This window comes from Schistocerca piceifrons, chromosome 7, assembly GCF_021461385.2.
Source record: "Schistocerca piceifrons isolate TAMUIC-IGC-003096 chromosome 7, iqSchPice1.1, whole genome shotgun sequence".
Classification (NCBI taxonomy): Eukaryota; Metazoa; Arthropoda; class Insecta; order Orthoptera; family Acrididae; genus Schistocerca; species Schistocerca piceifrons.
The window spans coordinates 535,366,212-535,390,008 of NC_060144.1; the positions used below are offsets into that span (position 1 = coordinate 535,366,212).

The 23,797-nt window shown below is 43.6% G+C and overlaps 1 protein-coding gene across 1 annotated transcript; it reads right to left on the reverse strand.

The window, feature by feature from the left end:
* Positions 1-873: 873 nt before the first annotated feature.
* On the reverse strand, positions 874-23,045 carry LOC124804665. The gene is made up of 6 exons (XM_047264905.1): positions 23,006-23,045; positions 18,769-18,879; positions 17,211-17,347; positions 8,889-8,953; positions 6,413-6,496; positions 874-1,059 (listed from the first exon to the last, which is right to left on the reverse strand). The coding sequence occupies exons 2-6, from the start codon at positions 18,877-18,879 to the stop codon at positions 938-940; spliced, it is 519 nt and encodes a 172-aa protein (XP_047120861.1). The 5' UTR covers positions 23,006-23,045; the 3' UTR covers positions 874-937.
* Between the last annotated feature and the right edge of the window lie 752 nt (positions 23,046-23,797).

The following is a 23,797-nucleotide window of genomic DNA, read 5'->3' on the forward strand; positions in this document are numbered from 1 at the left end:
TGTCAGAGTCGTATTTAGACGTATCACGGGTCCCATATCACTCCAACTGCTCACGAACTACACTATTACAGAGCTTCCACCAGCTTGAACAGTCACCTGCTGACGTGCGAGGTCCATGGATTCTTGAGGTTGTCTCCATACCCGTACACGTCCATCCGCTCGATTCAATCTGAAACAAGACTCGTTTGACCAGTCAACATGTTTCCAGTCATCAACAATTCAATGTCGGTGTTGACGGGCCTAGGCGAGGCCTGAAGTTTAGTGTCGTGCAGTCATCAAGGGTACACAAGCGGGTCTTGGGCTCAGAAAGCACATATCGATAATGTTTAGTTGAATGGTTCACAAGCTGACATTTGTTGATGGCCCAGCACTGAAATCTGCAGCAATTTGCGGAAGGGTTGCACTTCTGTCATTTTGAACGAGTCTCTTCAGTCGTCGTTGGTCCCGTTCTTGCAGCCTCTTTTTCCGGCCGCAGCGATGTCGGAGATTTGATGTTTTACCGGATCCCTGATATTCACGGTACACTCGTGAAATGGTCATACTGGAAAATCCCCACTTCATCGCTACCTCGGAGATGCTATGTCCCATTGCTCGTGCGCCGACTATGACACCACGTTCAAACTCACCTAAATCTGCCACTGTAGCAGCAGTAACCGATCTAACACTCGTTGTCTTATATAGGCGTTACCGACCGCAGCGCGTATTCTGCCTGTTTACATATCTCTGTATTTGAATACGAATGCCTATACCAGTTTCTTTGGCGCTTCATTGTAGATAGACCAATATACGGTTCCAGTGTCTCAGTCGTAGATTTTACATAGTGACGGTGAAGAAGGTAAGGGAGGCTAAGCTATGTGAATATAAAAGACAGGGTTATGCCGAAATCAGTATTTATTTGCCACAAATAGTATATTCGTAGGTTTCACTCGTAGGGACATCAGCAGACGGTCTTCACGTACTTCGACTTGCTGACCTCGGGATGATTCTCGACGATTTCCCAGATCCTAGCCTCCAGTTCCTCACTGAGAGTCTCTTCGGTAGTCAGAATAAAGGAATTCTCTGTAAGAAAGATTTGTTTTTAGCAGAACATTTATTTACATCCGTAGGCTCCGAAAGTCATAGGTAGATATTAATACTCTTTCTTGAGAGTTTCAAAAATTACAAAAATTATAAACCGTTCATTGAGAAAACCACACTTCACAACAGCAGTGGTTGTAATAGAAGTTTGTAGTTGTCTCCACGCCTAACGAAGAGTGCACACTATATAGTTCGCCTCCTTTGTACTTTAGTACGATGCATAGTCCTTACATAGGTTAGAAATAATTTTACACTGAAAAAAGGTTATGACTGCATTTACCAAGTACGCAACAGGGTTACGTATTTTGCAAATTATTCTGAAGAGCGGAATAGAATTTCTGCTCCGCCGGAACAGTGGAGTGGACCGCAAGAAGAGAAGAAAGTGCGGTGAAGTAATGAAGTTTGGGGATGGACATAGGATCAATGAATTTGTATATCACCATTATAGTGCAGCAATTTGGAAATTTGCTAGAACTGCTGATAAGGATATTTTAGAGATTTAACCCCGTTATTAAGTACTAGAGACATCAAAGTTGTAAAGATTAAATACAAAGCCAAAGTTACAGTCTTAGCTGCTGTAAGCAGTGGTGAAGCAAAATTACTTTTATTAGCAGAAAGAAGGGCCTATGTCCATTAGCGATTGTTATTTCCATCATCACCATCTACTGCCGAGGATTAGCAAAAAGAAAGAGAGTGGCCATCAGACTCTGTAGAAATGGGAAGAAAATTACTGAGAAAGATTGTAGAAGGAGGGAACACACATAGGTGAATAGCAGAGACAGAGAAGTAAAGAGTAAAAACTCAGACATACAGTAAATTGAAAATTGTTAGACTTGATTAATAATGCTTTGCTCATAACATAGCGACCAAGAAAATACAGAGCAGATTCAGTTCGCCTTATAATTCGATGGTGTACGCCAGTTCATCCCTTAAAATACCGCAGTGATGACGTGGTTTACCTCTTGTCTGAAGTTTCTGCTTCATACTAGCATCCCACTTCTGAAAAATCTCCGTGACAGAATTCCTGAATCTGCGGACTGCTTCTAACAAATCATGCTGGGAATCAATTGACCTCAATCAGTTTTTCCGCCATTAAAATTTTGTCTTTTTTAGTCACAAGTCTTCGGTTGGTTTGATGTTTCCCGCCAATTACACTACTGGCCATTAAAACTGCTACACCTTGAAGACGATGAGCTACAGACGCGAAATTTAACCGACAGGAAGAAGATGCTGTGGTATGCAAACGAATAGCTTTTCACAGCATTCACACAATGTTGGCGCCGGTGGCGAAACCTACAACCTGGAAACATGAGGAATGTTTCCAACCGATTTCTCATACACAAACAGTAGTTGACCGGCGTTGCCTGGTGAAACGTTGTTGTGATGCCTCGTGTAAGGAGGAGAAATGCGTATTATCACGTTTCCGACTTTGATAAAGGTTGGATTGTAGCCTACCGCGATTGTGGTTTATCGTATCGCGACATTGCTGCTCGCGTTGGTCGAGATCCAATGACTTAGCAGAATATGGAATTAGTGGGTTCAGGAGGATAATACGGAACGCCGTGCTGGATCCCAACGGCCTCGTAACACTAGCAGTCGAGATGACAGGCATCTTATCTGCATGGCTGTAACGGATCGTGCAGCCATGTCTCGATCCCTGAGTAAACAGATGGGGACGTTTGCAAGACAACAACCATCTGCACGAACAGTTCGACGATGTTTGCGGCAGCATGGACTATCAGCTTTGAGACCATGGCTGCGGTTACCCCTGACGCTGCATCACAGACAGGAGCGCCTGCGTTGGTGTACTCAACGACGAACCAGGGTGCACGTCATTTTTTCGGATGAATCCAGGTTCTGTTTACAGCATCATGATGGTCGCATACGTGTTTGGCGTAATTGCGGTGAACCCACAATGGAAGCACGTATTCGTCATCGCCATACTGGCGTATTACCCTGCGTGATGGCATGGGTGCCATTGGTTAGACGTCTCGGTCACTTCTTGTTCGCACTGACAGCACTTTGAATAGTGGAAGTTACGTTTCAGATGTGTTACGACCCGTGGCCCTACCCTTCATTTGATCCCTGCAAAACCCTACATTTCAGCAGGATAATGCACGACCGCATGTTGCAGGTCCTGTAGGGGCCTTTCTGGATACAGAAAATGTTTGACTGCTGCCCTAGTCAGCACATTCTCCAGATCTCTCACCAATTGAAAACGTATGGTTCAAATGGCTCTGAGCACTATAGGACTTAACATCTGTGGGCATCAGTCCCCTAGAACTTAGAACTACTTAAACCTAACTAACCTAAGGACATCACACACATCCATGCCCGAGGCAGGATTCGAACCTGCGACCGTAGCGGTCACGCGGTTCCAGACTGTAGCGTCTAGAACCGCACGGCCACACCGGCCGGCGAAAACGTGTGGTCAGTGGTGGGGGAGCAACTGGCTCGTCACAATACGCCAGTCACTACTCTTGATGAACTGTGGTATCGTGTTGAAGCTGCATGGGCAGCTGTACCTGTACACGCCATCCAAGCTCTGTTTGACTCAATGCCCAGGCGTATCAAGGCCGTTATTACAACCAGAGGTGCTTGTTCTGGGTACTGATTTCTCAGGATCTATGCGGCCAAATTGTGTGATAATGTAATCACATGCCAGTTCTAGTATAGTATATTTGTCCAATGAATACTCGTTTATCATCTGCATTTCTTCTAGGCGTAGTAATTTTAATGGCCAGTAGTGTACATTAAACGACCTCAAATTTTTTTTTATTCCAATAAATGTCTTATCTTATAATTTTTTCTGTCTTTCTGGTACCATAAACGTAATTCACTGGTCTCCTTAACACATGCACTGTCATCCAGTCCCTTCATCTAGTTAGTGTTCCGCAACCTCTCTTGACTCGCCAGCTCATTCCACGTCTCTATTTTTGTTTTCAGCGTCGTCCTGAAATATCATTACTTAAATGATTCAGTTCTCTTCTTGTCCGGTTTTCCCAAAGTCTATAGAAGACTTCCGTGCTACGCTGTGCTCCAGACGTACGTTCTCAAAAATTTCCTTAAATTGAGACCTGTAATAACAGCTGCTTTACTTTAGCAAGGAATGCCTTCTGTAATTAATGCGGTGCTCGGCAGACTGTTCATAGAAATCAATAGGTCCTGTGATTTTTTGCCTCTTTGAAAAGGATAGGAATGTCAGCAGCAAATCTCATCATTGACTTAGGTGAACCCAGAATTTCAGTCCCACTTCCTCATGTGTCTTTTCTTTCTCTCTTTGCATGTTCGATATAGAGATTGAATAGTGGCTTAGAAAGAGTGTATCTTGTGTTACGCCCAATTAATTGGCGAACTTTCTTGGCCTTAAGGAATTATTGTTGTCTCTTCATTTTATGTGTTAACCATAATATTTTTTGCGAGGGTGTCAAGAGGAACTACTGAAAGAGTTGAAAACAAATACGCCGCCAGGTCCGGATGGTATCACATTTCGGTTTTACAAAGAGAATTACACGGCACTGGTGCCTTACGTAGCTTGTATTTATCGCGAATCTCTCGTCCAGCGTGAAGTCCCAAGCGACTGGAAAAAAGCGCTGGTGACTACTGTTTATAAGAAGGGTGAATGAACGGAACCACAAAGTCACAGGCCAATATCCTTATCATCGGTTTACTGCAGAATTCTTGAGCATATTCTCAGTTCGAATATAATCAATTTCCTAGAGCCGATTTTAGAAGGCATCCCTAGCGTCAAACACAGCTAGCTATTTTCTCACAACTTTGAACTCCGGATGAAGGGGAACAGGAGATTCCATATTTCTAGTTTTCGGAAAAGTATTTGACGCGGGGCCGCACTGAGGACTGTTAACGAAGACACAGCGATATGGAATAGGTTCCCAGATATGCGAGTCGCTAGAAGACTTGTTAAATTACGGAACCAATTGTGTTGTCCGTGAACGAGAGTGTTCATCAGAGACAAGGGTACCGTCTGGCGTGCCCCAGGGAAGTGTGATAGGGCCGCTATTATTTTCTGTGTACATAAATGACCTGGTGAACAAGGTGGGCAGAAATCTGCGGTTGTTTGCTACTGGTGCTGTGGTGTGCGTGAAGGTGTCGAAGCTTAAATAAGTGGGAGTAAGGTTGTAAAGCGATATGAAATGAAACGAGCATGTGAGGATTTTCGTAGTGAAAGTGAATGATCAACTTCGGTTTATTGGGAGAATTTTAGAAATGTGCGGTTCATCTGTGAAGAAGCCCGCATATATGACTCTGGTTCGACCTTTTCTTGAGTACTGCTCGAGTGTTTGGAATGGGCAATAGGTTGGGTTAAACGAAGACATCATCTCAGTTCGGAGGAAGGCTGCTAGATCTGTTATCGGTAGGTTCGAACAACAAGCAAGTATTACGGAGATGCTTCGTGAGTTCAAATGGGAATCCGTAGAGGGTATGCGACGTTCTTTTCGAGGAACACTTTTGCAGAAATTTAGCGAACCGCCATCTGAAGCTGACTGCAGAATGGTTGTACTGTTGCCACGAAGGCAAAAGTTCTAGAAATTAAGCCTCTTACTGAGTCATATGGGGAGTCGGTTTTCCCTCGGTCTTCTTTGGAGTGGAACACGAAAGAGTATGGCTAGTAGTGTTACAGGGTATCCTACGCCACGCAACTGCGGAGTAAGGGTGTAGATTTAGATGCAAATGTAGATATTGCAGCAATAAACATTGTAGAAAGGTATTCTAGATGCTATGAAAGTAGTTCTATGAAAATAGTTGCTAACAGGTGTGAATATTACTAGATTATCAAATTAATAAGTCACGGTTGCAAAATATTGACACAAATTATGTACATAATTGTAAGCATTTGTGGTCTTCACACATGTGAAGACGACGTGACTGGAAACTCGAAACTGATTGCCCAATAAAACAATATAAAAGTAACGGCTGTCGGTATAGTGTTGTTAGACCAGACGCTGTCCCACGCTCCTGAATGCAAGATGGAGTTACATTCATTTTCACTAGTGATTCATTTTAGGGGTGTGGACTCTGTTCGGTGTCCATGTTGTGAAATCGGGAGCGCTTGTCGGAGATGAAACGATTGTAGCTGGCACGTCCGCAGAGCACTACTGTATCAAGTGCCCGTGTTCGCTAAGGAGTCGAGGTCAGAAGTTGCGGTGGTCACGTGGCAGTTAATATGTCAATCACCCATTCTGCACCTCGTGGAAGGCACTTGTGGCTCAGGGAACGGTACAGAGGCAGAGAGCACTAACATCCCCCCCCCCCTCCCTCACTTGCCATTATCACGGTGCTACGTGTGAGACTTCAGCCGGCAACTCAAACTTACCGATTCCCGACACACAGAGGTGTTCAATGAAGATCTCGTCGTCAGTGTAGACGACGTTATGCGGGCCGCTCAACGGGAGGTTCCCTGCAACATAAAACAAGTGGAGAGTACAGGTTGACTGGAATTACCTCTCATGAGGAGACATCACCAATATGGCCTCATAGTTAAAGCAGAAGACAGCACACGTACAAGGTATCAACCCCAGTAATCGATCCCATGCGAAAATTGGGCAGTTACTACATTCTGAAAATACAGCTGTTGAACTTTCCGCACGCATTGGTTGTTCGTCACTCGCTCCTCCTCAATATAGCCGCCAAATGCCCTAGCTCAAGAACTGCACAATGGAGTGTATAAGAGGTTTGTGAATTACAGTTTTGATATTGGCTATACGCTTTGCTGACGGTGTCAAAGTGCGCGGTTTCTAACCTGTAGGTTGTGTAGGAATTCCTTTGCTCTGAACATTTCTATGTAGCGATTTACAAATACGGAGTAAATGAGTGAAACGAATTAGCCATTAAAGGAGCAGCGTCGCGCTATTTAAATTTCAGCATTGATGTAGTGCTTGTGCTTCATTTGTTTTTAAAGCTGACGCTGTTAAAAGCGAATTTTTCATTTATATTTACAGGAGATGCGCTACTCTCCAACATGGTTGGCATGATTGAATTGCAGATCGGAGGCCATTAACTTCATTACATAATAATTTCTTAGTTGCTTAGGGGTATTCGTTCCGATTCTGAGGCGTAGCTACAGAATATCGATAGACAAATATGCTTGAGGCTGACGTATTACGTTATCATATTGATCGCTGTTCTTCGCTTAGAATAGCATGTTCTCGAACAAGATTTCAAAATAAGTTGGGCAGGTGTGTCTACCTTCTAACTCCAGTTTCCTTGCCTTCAACATTCGACGAATAAGAAGGCTCTGATTGTCTCTCCATTGCATGTATGGTGTTTCGTGTTCAGGCGTAAGGCGGCTGCAGTGGGCTGGAGCGAGCGACAAAAAACTGGTGCGCGCCAAAGTTAAAACAACAGTACTTTCAAAATGTCGCAACTGCGTACTATTATACTTCTGGCCCAAATTTTCACGCGGGATCGGCTGTACTATTATACTTTTGGCCGAAATTTTCACGCGGGATCGGCTGCTTGGGCTGATATGTTACGAGTATGCTTTTTGCTCCGTAAAATATGAGGTCAAGTTGGTGGTGTTTCATTGTTAGTACACGAAAAAACACCTTGTTTTAATTTTTAAACGGCAAGGATATTTCATCTACACCGTGTTTGATAAATGGAAGACTGAACAAGCAAACATGGTGAAACTGCATGCCAAATATTCGTTCCTCGATCAGTGCTTGATTGCTAACCCATCATCAGAAAACTTATAATGGTGTTAATCACACCCATGTATGCAATGTGTACTCTGCTCATAACTTTCAACACTACTTTGATAATAAATCAGTCTGTCTTCCATCTTGAGGCCACGAGTGGCCTACCAGGACCATCCGACCGCCGTGTCATCCTCGGTGGAGGATGCGGATAGGAGGGGCGTAGGGTCAGCACACCGCTCTCCCGGTCGTTATGATGGTATTCTTGACCGAAGCCGCTACTGTTCGGTCGAGTAGCTCCTCAATTGGCATCACGAGGCTGAGGGTACCCCGGAAAATGGCAACAGCGCATGGCGGCCTGGATGGTCACTCATTCAAGTGCCGACCACACCCGACAGCGCTTTACTTCGATGATCTCACGGGAACCGGTGTAGCCACTGCGGCAAGGCCGTTGCACACTTCGATAATAATCAATGTATTTAGTTACTATGTAAATAAATGGTATCTAGTTGGCAATACGAGGTGGAACCGAAATCTCTTGCCACTTTCCCATAGTAGATCAATTATATACAATCAAACGCTCCAATGCTACGCCGTTTCCGATTGCACAGTGCAAGCGATCAGCTAGTAAACACGAGCGTCTGCTGTTCCTTCTGACGGAAGTTCTGTTAACCACTACTAAGCAATATAGGTATATATTTAAGTCTGCATGATTTCGCCGGTGTTGTCATTGATGAAAAACCTTCACTATCTTTAGATCGCCTTACGTTCTTCTTCAAATTTCTTCAGTGCTCGAAGTTTCAATCCTTATATTACATTCTTCGAGTTACAGTTACTGCCGGATGGCTGGACACTAACGAAAGCCATACTTATAAATGAGTATTATTCCCGTACTTTTACAGAGAAATATAGTTGCTGGGTAAAATCGTTACGTTGTCAATAGGCTGCCGTCATTGGGCAAATGCTGAATGCAGACTGTGAAAGAGGGAGTATATGTACTGCTTTTGTGGATGTTATTATTTCCTTAACCCCGGTCGAGGAATAAGCGTGCACAGATGAAAGGTGTTTGCTTGTCAGAAACGGTATTTTTGACATGTATGAAATTTTGGGAGTGCCATAGACCCGATATGTTCACATAAATTAATTCCTACTTACAAATGCCGTCCACTTCGGTATCCATGCGGTTGCCGGTGAATTTGCCGACTGCATTCACAGGAAGACTGGAAAATAAAATTTTGTACCGTTAATCTATATATATAAAAAACAAAGTCGGGTTTGTTACAACACTTATAACTCGAGATCTGCTGGACCAATTTTCATGGTTTTTGATTTGTTGGATTTGTCTCCGCCCCGAATAGCAGAATACATCTTAAAAATAATGAAAAATTGACGAATAAAAATTTTCATGGTTTTCGATTTGTTGGATTTGACTCCGCCCCGAATAGCAGAATACATCTTAAAAGTAATGAAAAATGACGAATACTTGAAAAATGCGTTATTTTCCCTAAAAGTTCTTTAGTTTCGGAGCTGTCAAATTTTTTTGTCAAAATCTGTAAGTAATGATCAACATTTATGCATGCGTTCATAAACTATTTAAAATGGATGAATAAACTATTAAGTGTATTTTTTTAAAAAAGATTGAAAAATATTACGCGTGCGTTCAGAAATGTGTAATGAATACTTAATCTATATATATATAAGAGAAAGTCGTGTTAGTTACACTATTTATAACTGAAGAACGGCTGGACCGATTTGGCTGAAAATTGGTGGAGAGGTAGCTTAGAACCAGGAGACGGGCATAGGATACTTTTTATCCCGTTCGACCGCTATAAAACGTAGTATAACAGAAACGCATCTGGCGTGGAATAACAAAACGCAAATTAGATTTAGTAGTTCAAACGAATGTACCCCTGTTGAACCCCCAACAAAAGGAAGTTTATGATACATTAATGAAGGCAATTGATGATGGAAATAGTGGTTTATATTTCCTGGATGCCCCTGGTGGAACTGGCAAGACATTCCTCATGTCAGTAGTTTTAGCCACTGTTCGTGCGAGATCCAACATTGCGGTTGCAGTTGGTTCTTCCGGAATAGCAGACACATTGTTAGAAAGATGCTGTACGGCTCAGTCAGCATTAAAATTACCGTTAAATCTTCAAGCTATTGAATAACCAACATGTAATATTACAAAAAACTCAGCAGTGGCCGAAGTTTTATCAGCATCCAAGATCTGGGACGAATGCACAACGGCTCATAAACGTGCATTAGAGGCACTTAACCGAACATTGAAAGATCTACGCAATGACTCGAGATGTTTTGGAGGAGCAATGATTTTACTGTCTGGCGAATTCCGCCAAACACTGCCAGTAGTTCCAAGATCAATGGCTGCAGATGAAATAAATGCTTGCCTCAAGTCATCGAATCTATGACGCTTTGTGAAGAAACTTTAACTGACAACAAACATGAGAGTTGCATTGCTTAATGATACATCTGCTGAAGATTTCTTTGAGCAATTGCTGACTATCGGTAATGGTCGAGTACCTGTCGAAGAATCGAGCGGATTGATTTCATTTCCTCATAATTTCTGTAACTTTGTCTCATCGAAAGACGAACTTATCAACAAAGTATTGCCAAACATCATTACTAACTACAAAAATAATGAATGGTTGAGTGAGCGAGCAATTTTAGCGGCTATGAATAAAGATGTAGATGGCCTAAACTACGTAATTCAGAATGAGATCATTGGTAAAATGCATTCATTCAAATCTATTGACTGTGTAACAAATGAAGATGAAGCCACCAACCATCCAATTGAATTGTTAAACTCTTAGGATGTGCCTGACATACCACCGCACAATTTACGCCTAAAAGTTGGCTCCGTAGTAATCATGCTTCGAAACATAAACCAACCAAAACTGTGCAACGGTAAACGTTTTGAGGTAAGTAAATTGATGACCAATGTTATTTACGCGACGATACTCAAAGGAAAATTCGAGGGTGAGGAAGTTCTCATTCAGAGGATCCCGATGGTCCCAACCGATGTGCCGTTTGAGTTTAAAAGACTTCAATTTCCGATACGTCTTGCATTCGCCATGACCATTAACAAATCACAAGGCCAATCCTTGAAAGTTTGTGGTTTAAATCTGGAATATCCATATTTTTCAAATGGTCAATTATATGTGGCATGTTCACGGGTCGGAAGACGATATGCGTTGTTTGTTCTTGCGCCTGATAATAAAACAAAAAATGTCGTGTAACACAAGGTACTGAATTGAAGAGTGGAAGCTATGCACCAAAAAACATAAAGAATCATTAAAATACTTAATTTTTATTTGTCCTAATAAAAAATTGAACTTAACATCCAAAATCTGATTATTTATTGGCTTTAAGGCGGAACAGAGTTCGCCGGGTCAGCTAGTTACAAATAAAACTGAGATTTCGAACTTCATGGTTCAATGTACAAAAATTAATGCATGTGGTCATTTTAATTTCATATTATACAGGTCTCGATAGTCCACTATAACAGATCTTTAAAAAGTGTGATCTTTCAGGTTTTTTCGGTGTTACTGCTTCATGATGGACTTTCTAGTATTTAACCGAGATGCATGCATTTTGTGCACACTATTTCAAAAGCCAATCCAGTCATTTTCTTCAGGTGCTGTGAGGTGATCTCTCATACGCAATCATTACCTGCGTCGGTCGTGGAATATTGTGCAGGAAATAGAATCGACGCCCGAAAGTACACTATGATAGATCCTTCAAAGAATGTTATATTTGACAGGTGACGTATAAGTAAACCAGAGAAAATCATTAATAGTGCGAATATCTCTCAATTTTTGAGAGAAGGAAGTGCTAATCGGATAGGCCTTTTGATGACCGGATTCGAGTGCCAACACACTACTCTGCTTTATGTGATCCAACCACATTACCGAGACCACCAATTAAGTTGAACATCAGTGTGGAATAAATACTCACAGACAGTAGTTGGTAGCACTAGCTGTGGAGAGTATACAGGGTGTATCATAATCAATGGCGTAAACGCATACAGTTGAAAGCGCACGATACTAAAAGCAAAAAAGTGTCGGTAAATTTAGGGTCGAAAATGCATTTCTTGAGAGCTATTAGCAATTTTTCGATACTTTGATGAAACAAATCTCTTGTACTGCAAGCTCTTTGCTTTCCACATTTTGGGAAGTAGTACTAAGGACCAAAAGTAGAAAAAATGTCCAGTAAACATTTGCTCTGTAATGCGTACCTTAAAAGTTATGAGCAGTTGTTCATTAGAAGAGTTGTGTTTCCAAGTAGCGAAGATGAGCACGTGTTCATAGCTCTTAAGCTATGCATTTTAGAGCAGACCTTTTTTTCTTGTTTTGGTCGACATTACCATTTCCCAAAATATGGAAAGCGAAGAATGGTTCAAATGGCTCTGAGTACTATGCGACTTAACACCTGAGGTCATCAGTCGCCTGGAACTTGGAACTAATTAAACCTAACTAACCTAAGGACATCACACACATCCATGCCCGAGGCAGGATTCGAACCTGCGACCGTAGCGGTCGCTCGGCTCCAGACTGTAGCGCCCAGAACCACACGGCCACTCCGGCCGGCCGGAAAGCGAAGAGTTTGTACTAGAGGAGATTTGTTTCACAGTATCGTAGATGAAAAATTGCTCGTAGCTCTTAATGTATGCATTTTCGACCCTATGTTTACTGGGATTTTTTTGCTTCTAGTATCGTGTACTTTCAACTGTATGCGTTTACGTCATTAATTATGATACACCCTGTCTAAAGCGTGTCGGACAGACGCGAAGAACAGTGCAATCGTTGTCCTAATGCGGAAGCATTTATCTGACGTCCAAAAGAACACGATCATTGGCAAGGGCGGAAGCATTTTCCATACGGTTGGATTTGTAAACAGTTCGCTTGCACCGTGGACAAAGTACACTGTACATGGCAAAATAGCGCTACCCAAACCAAGCGACGAGGCGACTGTGGTGCAGCATGAGCCATAGATGGCAGCCATGAAATGTATTCGCAGTTGCGAATATGGACAACCATCAGCCGTGTAATGGAATGAGTAGAATGAAAATTTGTGCCGGACCGGAATTTGAGACCGAATTACCCGCTTATCGCGAGCGGTGGCCTTAGCATTAGGCTATTTGAGCGTGCTACACGGCAAGACACAAACCTTCATATGTCTCAGACCATGTGACTACAACCTGCACTCCTACATTCATTATGTGTGTTACTATGCAGGAGAGACGATTAAACTTAAAGTCGCTTGCCTGGCGTCGGCGAATAAATACGATACTGCAGTGCCTATGTTGTTCAGAATTACGATGCGATATTGTTTCGGGCATAAATGCATGTCCGAAGGAACATTGCACCGTAATTCTGAACAACACATGCACTGCAATATCGTATTGATGACAGGCATGAACGATAGCTGCAGAGATGTGTACGGCGAATAGATATGACCGCCCAGGTGAACCAAGGCGCTACCAGCAATGTCTTCGTAACGACCGACCAGTAAACGTTGCTGCGTATAGTTCATCCACCCACGCTGACTGCTGTTCATCGGCGACGGAGGCCGGAATCTGCACGCCAGTACTGCAACTCGACGTCCGCTGTGTGGCGAGAGGTGGCCTTTTCAGATGAATCACGTTTTATGCTCCATCGGGCAGATGGCCATTGGCGTTTATCTACATCTACATCCATAATATGCAAGCCACCTGACGGTGTGTGGCGGAGGGTACTTTGAGTGCCTCTATCGGTTCTCCCTTCTATTCCAGTCTCGTGTTGTTCGTGGAAACAAAGATTGTCGATGTGCCTCTGTGTGGGCTCTAATCTCGCTGATTTTATCCTAATGGTCTCATCGTGAGATATACGTAGGAGGGAGCAATATACTGCTTGACTAGGTATGTTCTAGAAACTTCAACAAAAGCCCGTACCGAGCTACTAAGCGTCACTCCTGCAGAGTCTTCCACTGGAGTTTATCTATCATCTCCGTAACGCTTTCGCGATTACTAAATGATCCTGTAACGAAACGCGCTGCTGTATGTTGGCTCTTCTCTATCTCTTCTGTCAACCCTGTCTGGTAAGGATCCCACACTGGTGACCAATATTCAAGCAGTGGTCGAACAAGTGTACTGTGACCTACTGCCTTTGTTTTCGGATTGCATTTCTTAGGATTCTTCCAATGCCTCTCAGTCTGGCATCTGCTCTACCGACGATCAACTTTATATGATCATTCCATTTTAAATCACTCCTAATGCCTACTCCCAGATAATTTATGGACTAACTGCTTCCAGTTGCTGACCTGCTATATTTTAGCTAAATGATATAGGATCTTTCTTTCTATGTATTCGCAGCACATTACATTTGTCTACATTGAAATTCAATTGCCATTCCCTGCTCCAAGCGTCAATTCGTTGCAGATCCTCCTGCATTTCAGTACAATTTTCCATTGTTACAACCTCTCGATATACCACAGCATCATCCGCAAAAAGCCTCAGTGATCTTTCGATGTTATCCACAAGGTCATTTATGTATATTGTGAATAGCAACGGTCCTACGACACTCCCCTGCGGCACACCTGAAATCACTCTTACTTCTCTCCATTGAGAATGACATGCTGCGTTCTGTTATCTAGGAACTCTTCAATCCAATCACACAATTGGTCTGATAGTCCATATGCTCTTACTTTGTTCATTAAACGACTGTGGGGAACTGTATCGAACGCCTTGTGGAAGTCAAGAAACACGGCATCTACCTGGGAACCCGCGTCTATGGCCCTCTGAGTCTCGTGGACGAATAGCACGAGCTGGGTTTCACACGATCGTCTTTTTCGAAACCCATGCTGATTCCTACAGAGTAGAAAAGTCATTACTCTCGAACATAATACGTGTTGCAAAGTTCTACAACTTATCGACGTTAGAGATATAGGTCTATAGTTCTGCACATCTGTTCGACGTCCCTTTTTGAAGACGGAGATGACATGTGCCCTTTTCCAATCCTTTGGAACGCTACGCTCTTCTAGAGTCCCACGGTACACCGCTGCAAGAAGGGGGGCGTACCCTGTGTAAAATCGAACTGGTATCCCATCAGGTCCAGAGGCCTTTCCTCTTTTGAGTGATTGTAATTGTTTTTCTATCCCTCTGTCGTCTATTTCGATATCTACTATTTTGTCATCTGTGCGACAATCTAGAGAGGGAACAACAGTGCAGTCTTCTTCTGTGAAACAGCTTTGGAAAAAGACATTTAGTATTTCGGCGTTTAGTCTGTCATCCTCAGTACCATTTTGGTCACAGAGTGTCTGGACATTTTATTTTGATCCACCTACCGCTTTGACATAAGACCAAAATTTCCTAGGACTTTCTGCCAAGTCATTATATAGAACTTTACTTTCGAATTCATTGAACGCCTCTCGCATAGCCCTCCTCACATTACATTTCGCTTCGCGTAATTTTTGTTTGTCTGCAGGGCTTTGGTTATGTTTATGTTTGCTGTGAAGTTCCCTTTGCTTCCGCAGCAGTTTTCTAACTCGGTTGTTGTACCTTTCCATCTCTTACGATCTTGCTTGGCACATACTCATCCAGTGTCTATTGTACGATGGTTTTGAACTTTGTCCACTGATCCTCAACACTATCTGTACATGTTTACGACGTGAAACCTCTGACAGCAAATGCCCTGCATCCAGGAGGGAGCTTTATGGTATGGGGAACGTTTTCGCGGCATTCCCTGGGCGACCTCGTTACTATGGAAGACACAGTGGATCAACGCAAATATGTGCATCTGTCCCTGGGGACGACGTCCACCTCTGCATGCAGTTTGTTTTTTCTCGGCACGACGGCACCTACTAGCAGGGCAATGCAACGTGTCACACAGCTCGCAGTGTACCTGCGTGGTTCCAGGAGTATGATAATGAGGTTACCGTACTACCTTGGGCACCGAACACCCAGTATTTACACCCAATCGAGAATCGTCGATCCAGCTGTTAGCGCCATGAGTCCTAAGCCGAGAAACATAGCGCAGCTGGCCACCGCACTGGAGTCGGTATGACTCCAGATCCCTGTCGGCACCTTCCAGAACCTCATCGACTCTCTTCCTCCACCTCTCGCGCTGCAAAAGGTGGTTATTCAGGCTTTTGACAGGTGGGCACATTGATGTGACTGTACAGGGTATTATTTCAAATGGAATACCATGTTGTTGTGCATTATGGATTCTCCTGTTGATCTGTAAATCAAGGAAATTGCAGCCAGCTACTGAAAATGAAGAAATTTTGGTAGTGTAGAGCATCCCCGTCAGAAGGCGTTCATTGTACTCATGGCAAGAGATTTGAAAGTCCTTTGCCACTGATTCTCAGAGAGAGACTCTAAATGGTTCAACCGCTATCTTGTTCACTGTTTGGCAGGACTTGCTACGTACCCCGTATATTTACATGAAATTAAAAGTGCAGAGCAACCGATCTGCGATTGTGAAACGATAGGTACAGCTAACCGAACGCTACTGGAACGTACAATTAGCGAATTCTTCGCGGGAGGAAGGAGACAGCAGCAATGGAGCACCACAGTCTGTAACGCAATAGCTGCAACTATCCCGGAGACAGACAAAATAGAGGCTGCCGATCAGCTAGGGCGTGACTAGGACAGAGTGGTACTGCGCACAATAGAGAAACATAACTAAAAGGCTCGGTACCACGATAAGAAGGAATAAACAGAATGCAGGGGACTTAGTCAAGGAAACCGATAGTTTGTATTAAAATCCAATGCTGAGTTAGAAAGGAAGACTGCATTTCGAGGACCTAACCTACTGCACAGATGGCAAAACGGAAAATACCCCGGCACAGTATCCATTTGATTTCGGATCCACAAAGTTGCTGTCACTAGTGTGAAACAGAATATGGAAGGAGAGCACCCTGATCACTAATATCAGATTACTTATAAATTGTCACTAATTATATTTTCTTTCACATAAATCAGTAATAGAAAAACATCATTTATGTAAATGTTATTCCTTTTGTAATCCTTATCTCCATCTCCTCACAGTTATTTTTATGATTAGTAGATTTTTACTACTACCCGGGGTTTTTAGTTTTCTGTAATATTACGCTATGGGAGTTCTTACCCTTTGGTGCGAATTGTGCCCTCCGCCACATACCGCTTGGTGGCTAGCGGAGTATATATGTAGATGTAGAAGGTATTCACTTGGTGCTTTTCGATTCCCAGAAACAAGGGGGATGTAAGAGTAAAGAGCAATACAGAAGATAGAGACACATAGGCAGAATGAACAGAGTGATGTGCAGGAAGTGATTAATAAGAATATTTGTCGGTAGTACAACTGTCTGCGTAAGTACGTGAAGTTAAACGGTAACTACACTGAACAGAACAGTTTCAAAACTTAATGAGTTCTTTCACTTAGAAATAGAAAATTCTGCCGTTAGGTGACTCGTGAGGAATACCAGAACGGCAAGACTTACAGTGGCACCCTGCTGAAGGTCCCATTAATGTTCATTTCGTCGCTGCTCTCACGCGGCGACTGCGTCACCACGAGACAGCCGAGCAGCGATGCACCGGGGATGTTGTACTGGTACTGCGTGTACCACGTCTTCTCTGCCTGCCATGGAAAGGAAAAGAGAACTCCTTAGTCTTCGCAAGAAAGCGGATATGATTTAAAGTGTATTGCGACATCAGTGACACAGTAACACGAATCAGTATGAGACGATTAACTTATTAAAATGTGTGATATAATTTGCAGTTTCCAGGTCTTCGGCTTTTAGTTACCGTATGATGTGTGTTTTATACTAAATGACAATTACATAAACAATATACGTTATGGTTCTGCCTGTCTACAAATGCCAGTTACAGCGCAACAAATCAACTATTTCTGAAAGTAATAACCTGTATCGCACAACAGTACCACCACGAATAACAAGGTTCCGTTTTCTTTATGTCAGCCCTCAGAGCCGAGTTGCTTTTTTATATTCCACAGACAATGGCGCTTAGATCAGTCCTAACGGATAACGTGGCCGCTAGCATAATCCCACAAACAGAGGATGACACGCGTAAAGGTGAAATACTAAACACCTTTTTCCAAAGCTGTTTCACAGAGGAAGACCGCACTTCAGTTCCTTCTCTAAATCCTCGCTCGAACGAAAAAATGGCTGACATCGAAATAAGTGTCAAGGAATAGAAAAGCAACTGAAGTCACTCAACAGAGGAAAGTCCACTGGACTTGACGGGATACCAATTCGAGTACGCGAAAGAACTTGCCCCCTTCTAACAGCCGTATACCGCAAGTCTCTAGAGGAACGGAAGGTTGCAAATGATTGGAAAAGAGCACAGGTAGTTCCAGTTTTCGAGAAGGGTCGTTGCGAAGATGCGCAAAACTATAAGCCTATATCTATGTCATCGATCTGTTGTAGAATTTTAGAACATGTTTTTTGCTCGCGTATCATGTCATTTCTGGAAAACCAGAATCTACTCTGTACGAATCAACATGGATTCCGGAAACAGCGATCGTGTGAGACCCAACTCACTTTATTTGTTCATGAGACCCAGAAAATATTAGATACAGGTTCCCAGGTAGATGCCATTTTCCTTGACTTGCGGAAGGTGTTCGATACAGTTCCGCACTATCGCCTGATAAACAAAGTAAGAGCCTACGGAATATCAGACCAGCTGTGTGGCTGGACTGAATAAAAAAGGAGGTAATGACAGTGTCACGTAAAGTGCCCTCCGCCATACACCGTTGGGTGGCTTGTTGAGTATAAATGTAGATGTAGAACTTACTCCAGGATGCGGTTTTGCACAATGTATGCGTTCAGCTTGTAATTTCTGAGGCTTATAGAATTTCAAACAGTAGTCATTAGCTCTAGTAGCGTCTCAAACTGAGGCGGAAGCTCTTGCTTTGCTTTAATAGTCCGTTTCTTTGGTTGCTGACGCCAGCCACTTTTTATAGAATACAAGACATGATAAAAGCAGTACACGGCAACGACAGTATCCATCTTCCTCCGTTACAATTTCTGCACAACTTACCGTGGTGATGTTGAGGCTCTCAGTCGATGCATCAGGCAGGTTGCAGAAGAGGTTGTTGAAGAACAACCCTTCGGCCAGCAGAGGCAGCAGCAGCAGCACACCCAGGAACATCTGTCGGCCAAATTAGAGCCTTTGGTTACACGAATGTATTACAAGTGCAGTCGTCTGACAAGCGCGATACGACTGTAGCAGCACATCTTCATTTGCTCGCAAGTTCATTAAAGTTATTAGTTTTAAGCGCGTCTTTAAACTCCATAGGAAGCTCCATTCCATTTATATTTTCGGGCTCTTACTTGTACATCTGTAAGAAGTGTCCCGCCAAAGCTGTTCCACTGCTCTGCGTTCACCAGTATCTACTGAAACGACTCTCACATTTATTTAGATTTCAAGTTCTCTTGCTGAGACTTTTTCTGTGATATCGAGTTGCCGTGGTTTCCTTCGACATGTACGTGTTGCATTTCTGCTCAAAGGGAAATCAGAAACTGAATCCTCCTGAGAGATTGAAATTCGATATCGGTCTGGAGCTTTAACCCTGGACGTCGCTTTCACATTCAGTGGCCTTACTGACTGAGCTATTTAGTCACAAGTCACGAACCCCCTCACAGTTTCAGTTCTACCCGTACCTTCCTTTATAAGCGAGATGCTGCTAAGATATTCATCTGCGACATTCTTCCGTCCCGGAATACTAGGTCAGGAGGTATGCAGGAACGATTTCAGGAACGTCTGATTTAAACAATGCCTGGAAAAGAGCGGGTTGATTTGTAGCTGTGGGGGTGTTCCGTGAGACGTACCTGGATAATTCAGTAAGAGGATCACGAGCGGCAGGTAAGGTTTCGATTCATTGTCCGGCAGACAGCTTTAATCTGCCGGCAGATATCAATTCCATCTGGAAGTCACACGTTACAAAGAATTAGTTGTGATTGACTGTCCCAGTGTAGTTCAAAGCTGCGCATAATTTTCGGAATGTTATCGGGCAACACGAACACGTTCGAAGTGACGTAGAGGCAGACCAACAAAGGAACAAATGAAGCCTCACCGCTACAGACAGTATGGAATGTCTACTGAAATTGCCAGTGATGGTACTATCCGATGCGTTATAGGGGAACTCTGTGATCCATGTAGAAGGAACCGGCACAGATGTTATGACGCTGGGGCGAGAAGGGTTCAAATACTGATTTTGCCATCCTGCTTTTGATTCATCACGTTATCCTGAATACCTTCATCGGAATGCAAGGACGTTTCCATGAAAGGGCAAAGGTCCATGTCCTGCCATGACCTAACCAAAAACGAAGTACGCTCCGTTTTAGCTTCCAGTGACTTCAAACTGTCTGGCAGATTGAAAATGTGTGCCGGACCGGAACTCGAATTCGGGACCTTCGCCTTTCGCGGGGAGGTGCTCTACCGACTGAGCTACCCATGCAGGACTCACGCCCCGTCCTCAGAGCTTTAATTCTAACAGTAGCTCGTCTCCTACCGTCCAAATTTCACAGAAGCTCTCCTGCGAAACATGCAGAACTAGCACTTCGGGGAGCAAGGAAGCCGCGCGGGGTAGCCGTGCGGTCTGAGGCGTCTTGTCACGGTCCGGGCAGCTCCCCCCGTCGGAAGTTCGAGTCCTCCCTCGGGCATGGGTGTGTCGTCCTTAGCGTAAGTTAGATTGAGTAGTGCGTAAGCTTAGGGACCGATGACCTGAGCGGTTCGGTGCCGTAAGACCTTACCACAAATTTCCAATTTCTGAAGCAAGGAATATTGCGGAGACACGGCTTTGCCTCAGCCTGAGGGATGTTTCCAGAATGAATTTTAAGTCTACAATTTTCGCAGGAGAGCTTCTGTGACGTTCGGAAGGTAGGAGGGGAGGTACTGGTAAAACTGTGACGACGGGGCGTGAGTCGTGCTTGGGTAACTCAGTCGGATCTGCTGGCACAGCAGCTCAGCGTGTTCGGTCAGAGGTTTATCTGCCCTCTGCACTAAAAATAAATTGAGTGGATGAATCAAAGATGAACGTGAACGGGTGTCATGGGAGGTCTGCCCTGCACAAATGCAATGATCAATACGAACGAAACAAGATTTAAAAAATACAAAAAGTCGGGAGGGCACTTGCCTGCGAAAGGCAAAGGTCCCGAGTTCGAGTCCCGGTCTGGCATACAGTTTTAATCTGCGAAGAAGTTTTATATCCGCGCACAGTCCGATGCATAGTGAAAATTTCATTCTTCCAATGACTTATTTGTAGTGGAACCTTAAATCTCAGGTTTTCTTTAGCTTCATTAGTGACTGACAGTGTGAACCCAGTATCCAGGAACACTCACAGTTCTGTTCGTATCAAGAGAGATAAACAACGTTCTGACGAAGGGGGGACGAGACATGGAAGACATTATTCTGAACATCAGCATCAAACAAACCGAAGGGCTTTTAAGCTCGTCTCTCCGTTTCAAGTTTGAACGACTACCAGTTGCAGACTGCGTTCATGCTCGTACGTTTTTGTAGTAATGGAAGCTTTGAGCTATATCTCCATGTTAATGTCGCATATAAGCAAGGTGGCAACGTTTTAGTAAGAATGAGCACAGGTCATGCAATACATATGAACGACAGTAAAAACAAATAAGAAACAATTTTTAAGAGTTTATGCAACTGTAATTGAAGCGCGAAAGTAACTTAATGATCGAAACGAAAAATTTTCTCCCTGTACCATGATAGAGTTCGTGTCAAAAATTGGTAAGTGGGTAACAAAGATTATAGTCAGCCTATCACAAAGAAAGTGTATCTCATTACTGACCCGGAAGCCTCATACGTGTAGGTTCGGCCTTCTAACCGGAGAGTTGTTTGTTGTTCTTAAACGCGCAACTGCGCCTTTCCTAAAGTGCGTGAAAAAATGGCTCTGAGCACTATGGGACTTGACAGCTATGGTCATCAGCCCCCTAGAACTGTGAACTACTTAAACCTAACTAACCTAAGGACATCACACAACACCCAGTCATCACGAGGCAGAGAAACTCCCTGACCCCGCCGGGAATCGAACGCGGGAACCCGGGCGCGGGAAGCGAGAACGCTACCGCACCACTACAAAGTGTGTGAAAGCTATGTTGTTAGTGTAGCTATTGAGAGTAGGTGACTGTAATTAATGTATGTACAGCGTTGTTTCACGTTTGCTTCAAACGATAACGAGTGGAGGGAGAGGGTGAACTCAAGTGCCACACCACACCCTACTCCGCTCGAATAGCAGCAAAGGGGACACCGGGGTTGACGTTTCCATCGCTACGTATATCTGCAGCCTCCAGAGGAAGAAAACCGAACGTCGGAAACCGATGTTCTCTGATGAGTTTATATGTTAAACCCTCAATAGCTTTTACCAGCCCAGTCAAATATCAGTTTTGGATAGCTGTTTCGCAGGGCCAGCCTCTGGAAATTAGTTGTTTCGATTACCAAATTACTTAATGACAATGATGCCTATATATATCCAGTTAAATGTAAAATGTGAATAATTTCCTACTCAGAGCAATGTTTCGTATTGGCCTTCGGCCTTCGATGGAAAAAAATGGTTCAAATGGCTCTAAGCACTATGGGACTTAACATCTGAGGTCATCAGTACCCTATACTTAGAACTACTTAAATATAACTAACCTAAGGACATCACACACATCCAATCCCGAGGCAGGATTTGTACCTGCGACCGTAGCAGCAGCGCGGTTTCGGACTCAAGCGCCTAGAACAGCTCGGTCACAGCGGCCGGCTTTCGATGGAGAAAACGTTACTGTGTGTAGATCAGCTTACATTGTTAAAAGCAACGAGGAACTAGAACACCCGAGCAAACATCAAAAATTTGTAAGCGTTGACGTGGGAGGAAATATTGATTTTGAGAGGAAATACTGAATCAAGAAACGCATTTCTGTAATCCATATTTGAGTGTTTTCATGGACTACCAGAAGCAATACTAGGAAACATGTATGAAAACGGCGTTGGGGAACACCATCTGAATGTGTACATCAGCAGCTCCAAGAGACCTGAAGCAGTGGTACGCTAAGACTGGTGATCAGGAGCTTTACGTCATCACCTCCTTCCCCTTGCTGGCCGAATGATGGTGGGAAAATTTCTTGCAGAACTAGAAATTAGAACACGAACCTCCGGCATGCATTAATGACCACTGCTGCTAGGTGGGTAACATAAGAAAATCATAAATTACCTATGCACTCTGCCGGGAAGTAGGCTAAGTATTAGAGGCAGACAGCGGCAGAATATTACTTACTTTTAGAGATTCGGTGTTGGTCTGTGCTTGACAGGGAGCGAGGGGTCTCTTTTATACAAAACTATTCAAGGCCGGAGTGGTGCCCGACATGTGTGGCGCACGTGGGTAAACTGTAGGAACAAGGTGTGCTGCAGACGCCGTTGCACGGTGCACAGACGCTTCCGTTGTTTGCTTGGGGCACAGTCACGCGTCTGTGCACACTTAATGTATGTCTGGCAACTATTTGAAAGAGCACTGCCTTCTGGAAAATTTCTACACCTAAGAGGACATTAATCCACCCAAGGTTTTTCAACGATATTGGCACAGTCAGTAGCGTCGTCCAGATGTTTTTTACCCGAGTATTTTGGATTTTTACGCAGGTCTTTCCGATTTTTTTGTATGAATTAAAGACGATGAAATTATAGATCACGCAGCAAGAACATGGGTGCGGATAGCTATGACAATAATGGATAGACATATCCAGAGGAAGCATTTATACAGCAAAACGTAAACATATACGAAAACACCGCTCAAGGATTAGCCCTTGGACCTGTACCGTCTGACAGACCACTGGCTGCAAGGCAGTACGAGGAACGATCTATGATCGTGTGACATGTAACCAGCATGCTGCTTATTTTGCCAGCCATTATTGCCAGTATATGAATCCTTTGAAGCAGTTCCTCGTTTTGGCTCACGAGACTGAGTAGACTTTATTCCAGACATCCCTCGTTCATAAAAAATCGGATTAGTTACTAGGAATCGAATCCGTGTCTTTCGGCACCGGAGACAACGTCGCTAACCATTTATCATTAT

Excerpts from the sequence above, each read along its gene's own strand:
- LOC124804665 (XM_047264905.1), bottom strand. The coding sequence starts at position 18,879 with ATGTTCCTGGGTGTGCTGCTGCTGCTGCCTCTGCTGGCCGAAGGGTTG. Across the intron at positions 17,348-18,768 it reads AGAGCCTCAACATCACCACG|GCAGAGAAGACGTGGTACAC; the intron begins GTAAGTTGTGCA and ends TTTCCATGGCAG. Across the intron at positions 1,060-6,412 it reads CCTCTGTGTGTCGGGAATCG|AGAATTCCTTTATTCTGACT; the intron begins GTAAGTTTGAGT and ends TCTTTCTTACAG.